Raw genomic sequence first — 4446 nt, forward strand, 5'->3', positions numbered from 1 at the left:
TTCCTGAAGCTACGGATGACAGTACTCCGGAGCAGGTGGAACAATCAAAAGCCTGGGCAAAATCAAACAGACTCAGTCTGATGTTTATGAGAATGACTATTGCCAATAATATCAAGACCTCTCTCCCTCAAACCGAGTTTGCCTCGGAATTTCTGAAATCTGTTGAGGAGCGCTTCAAACGCGCTGATAAGTCCCTTGTAGGCACATTGATGGCTGAATTGACCACCATGAAATATGATGGTCAGAAAGGTATTCAACAACATATTTTAAACATGACTGAAAAGGCTGCAAAGCTTAAGGCACTAGGTATGGGTATGGATGAGTCCTTCTTGGTACAGTTTGTCCTTAACTCACTTCCATCACAGTTTGCTCCATTCAAAATCCACTATAATACTAACAGTGATCAGTGGAACTTGAATGAGCTCACCAGTAAATGTATACAAGAAGAAGTGAGATTAAGACAAGAAGGACATAATCTTGCTTTTGCTGTAACTCATGGAGTCACGAAGAAGAAAGGAAAATTCAAAAAGGGAAAGAACTTTCCACCTAAGAAAAGCGGACCTGGGAAAGATAGCCAGAGTCATGATGGAAAATTCACTGTAAGTTGCTACTTTTGTGACAAGAAAGGGCATGTGAAGAAGGACTGTATCAAGCGCAAGGCTTGGTTCGAAAAGAGAGGTATAAATCTTTCTTTTGTATGTTATGAATCTAATCTTGCTGAAGTTCCTTCAAATACTTGGTGGATTGATTCTGGAGCCACAACTCATGTGACTAATTTAATGCAGGGATTCCTTACAACCAGGAAACCAAAGGAAAGTGAAAAGTTCCTCTATATGGGAAACCGTCTCAAGGTTGAAGTGGTAGCTGTTGGTACCTATCGCTTACTATTAGAGACGGGTTATCGGATGGATCTTTTAAACACTTTTTATGTACCTTCTATCTCTAGGAATTTAGTTTCCTTGTCTCAATTAGATGCTACTGGATATTCTGTTTTATTCAGTTCTGGACAATTAAGTTTGATGTTGAATTCTGTTACAGTTGGTTCTGGTATTTTATGTGATGGTTTATATAAAATTTCCTTGAATCATGAATTTGCACAAGCTTTGATAACCCTGCATTCAAATGTTGGTTCAAAACGTGGCTTAATTAATGAAAATTCTTCAATCTTGTGGCACAGAAGACTAGGGCACATCTCTAGGGAAAGAATTGAAAGATTAGTGAAGGAAGGAATTTTACAAAATCTTGACTTCACTGATTTTCATGTATGCGTGGATTGCATAAAGGGAAAGCAAACTAAACAAACAAAGAAAGGTGCCACAAGAAGTAATGAGCTCCTTGAGATAATTCATACAGATATTTGTGGACCACTCTCTGTTCCATGTTTCACAGGAGAGAAATATTTTATCACCTTTATAGATGATCTATCTCGTTATGGTTATGTTTATCTAATGCATGAAAAATCTCAGGCCATTGACATCTTTGAGATGTTCATAACAGAGGTTGAGAGACAATTAGATAAAAAGATTAAAATTATGAGATCAGATCGAGGCGGTGAATATTATGGCAGATATGATGAATCAGGACAAAATCCTGGTCCTTTTGCCAAATTCCTTGAAAAGCATGGCATTCGTGCTCAGTACACAATGCCTGGTACGCCACAGCAGAATGGTGTTGCTGAAAGGCGTAATCGCACATTAATGGAAATGGTTAGGAGTTTGATGAGTTACTCTTCTGTACCTATTTCATTGTGGGGTGAAGCCTTAAAAACCGCAATGTATATCTTGAACAGAGTTCCTAGTAAGGCAGTTCCAAAAACTCCTTTCGAGTTATGGACTGGTAGGAAACCTAGCTTGAGACATATACATATATGGGGTTGTCCAGCGGAGGCAAGAATCTATAACCCACATGAGAAAAAGCTTGATTCAAGAACGATATCTGGATATTTCATTGGCTATCCGGATAAATCGAAAGGGTACAAATTTTATTGTCCTAACCACAGTGTGAGAATAGTTGAAACCGGTAATGCCAGATTCTTAGAGAATGGCGAAATCAGTGGGAGTAATGAACCAAGAAAGGTAGATATTGAGGAGATAAGAGTGGATATCCCACCACCTTTTTTACCTCAAGAAATTATTGTTCCTCAACTTGTTCAACAAGTTGAGGATAATGAGCAACATAATAGAGATGGTTCATTACCACTAGAAAATATTGCCATTGAAAATGCTGTAGAGCCACCACAACCGGCACCTTTGAGGAGATCTCAAAGAGAAAGGAGACCTGCCATTACAGATGATTATGTGGTGTATCTACAGAAATATGATTTTGATATTGGGATAAGGAAGGATCCGGTTTCGTTTTCACAAGCCATGGAAAGTGATGATTCTAGTAAATGGATGGAAGCTATGAATGAAGAGTTGAAATCTATGGCCCATAATGGTGTCTGGGATCTCATCGAATTGCCTAATAATTGTAAACCCGTCGGCTGTAAATGGGTCTTTAAGACAAAGCGCGACGCTAAAGGCAATATCGAACGATTTAAGGCCAGACTTGTCGCCAAAGGTTTCACTCAAAAGGAAGGTATCGATTACAAAGATACCTTCTCTCCAGTTTCCAAGAAAGATTCGCTTAGAATCATTATGGCTTGTAGCTTATTTGGATTTAGAGTTACATCAAATGGATGTGAAAACTACATTCTTAAATGGGAATTTGGATGAAGATATCTATATGGAACAACCTGAAGGGTTCGCAAAGAAAGAAAATGAACACCTAGTTTGCAAATTAAAGAAATCCATTTACGGTCTTAAACAAGCTTCCAGACAATGGTATATTAAGTTCAATAATACCATTACATCTTTCGGATTTAAAGAGAACATTGTTGATCAGTGTATATATCTGAAAGTTAGTGGGAGCAAGTTTATATTTCTGATACTGTATGTGGATGATATTTTGCTTGCCAGCAGTGATCTTGGTTTATTACGTGAAACCAAGGAATATCTCTCTAAAAACTTTCATATGGTTGATATGGGTGAGGCAAACTATGTTATTGGCATTGAGATCTTTAGGGATCGATCTCGAGGAGTGCTAGGTTTATCTCAGAAAGGATATATTGATCGGGTTTTAGAGAGATTTAATATGCAGTCATGTTCATCGGGTATTGCACCTATATTGAAAGGTGACAAATTAAGTAAAATGTAGTGCCCAAGGAATAACATGGAGAGAGAGCAAATGAAGAAAATTCCTTATGCATCAGCTGTGGGGAGTTTGATGTACGCTCAAACATGTACAAGACCGGATATCAGCTTTGCTGTAGGCATGTTAGGAAGATACCAAAGTGATCCAGGATTCGAACACTGGAAAGCTGCAAAGAAGGTGATGAGGTACTTACAAGGGACAAAGGATTATATGCTCACATATAAAAGATCAGAACAATTAGAGGTTGTCGGTTACTCGGATTCTGATTATGGTGGTTGTCTCGATAGCTTAAAGTCAACTTCAGGATTTGTCTTTATGCTAGCAAATGGGGCAATCTCGTGGAAGAGTGAAAAACAATCAATTACTGCTTCATCCACGATGGAAGCCGAGTTTGTTGCTTGTTTTGAAGCTTCAAGTCATGCTTTATGGTTGCGGAATTTTATCTCAGGGCTTGGTGTTGTCGACTCTATTGCTAAACCTTTGAGAATATATTGTGATAACACCGCAGCTGTTTTCTTCTCTAAGAATGGCAAATTTTCTAGTGGATCGAAACACATGGATTTAAAGTATTTAGTTGTTAAAGAAAGAGTCCAGAAACAACAAGTGTCAATTGAAAATATTAGGACCACACTTATGGTTGCTGATCCATTAACTAAAGGATTACCTCCAAAGGCATATTTGGAACATGTTATGAGGATGGGTCTTTTGAGTAATCCATAATGTGTATGATAATGAATGGTGGTTATGTAATTGACAATTTGCGCATTAAAATTGTTTCTGCTTATTCTTGTTTTCAATTATGGGTGCACATTTTATTGTTTGATAAACAAGAATTGTCCTGACAAGACAAATTACAAGGGCTATTTGGCATTAAGGACTGGGTTAGTAAAGGTTATTGATGTGTGGTGCATGGAAGGAAACATGACATTATGGTCATGTGACCGCCATGACTCGCATTTATGATCTAAATTGATTCAGTATTATGGCAAATGATTTTGGATGTATTGGCTAAGTTTATTGAAATCGTGATCACGTGTCAAATTTATTTTCCAGTATATATTTTATATATAAACTAAATATATTATAGTTTTCATAATCGGTTTAGTGGGCCAAGTGGGAGAATGTTATTTCCACATTAAAATTAAGTGGGTGGCCCACTAACCTAGTATTTAGCCAATTAAATAATATCCACCATCTTTAAACTGTTATAGATATTTACCATTGATGGAGTGGGTAAATTATAATAATTTTAAT

The 4446-nt window shown here is 37.3% G+C and overlaps 1 protein-coding gene across 1 annotated transcript; it reads left to right on the forward strand.

The window, feature by feature from the left end:
* The first annotated feature begins 3210 nt into the window (after positions 1-3210).
* On the forward strand, positions 3211-3912 carry LOC132254749 (secreted RxLR effector protein 161-like). The gene has a single exon (XM_059741096.1). The coding sequence runs from the start codon at positions 3211-3213 to the stop codon at positions 3910-3912; it is 702 nt and encodes a 233-aa protein (XP_059597079.1).
* Positions 3913-4446: the final 534 nt, after the last annotated feature.

This window comes from Vitis vinifera, chromosome 2 (genome assembly GCF_030704535.1).
Source record: "Vitis vinifera cultivar Pinot Noir 40024 chromosome 2, ASM3070453v1".
NCBI lineage: Eukaryota > Viridiplantae > Streptophyta > Magnoliopsida > Vitales > Vitaceae > Vitis > Vitis vinifera.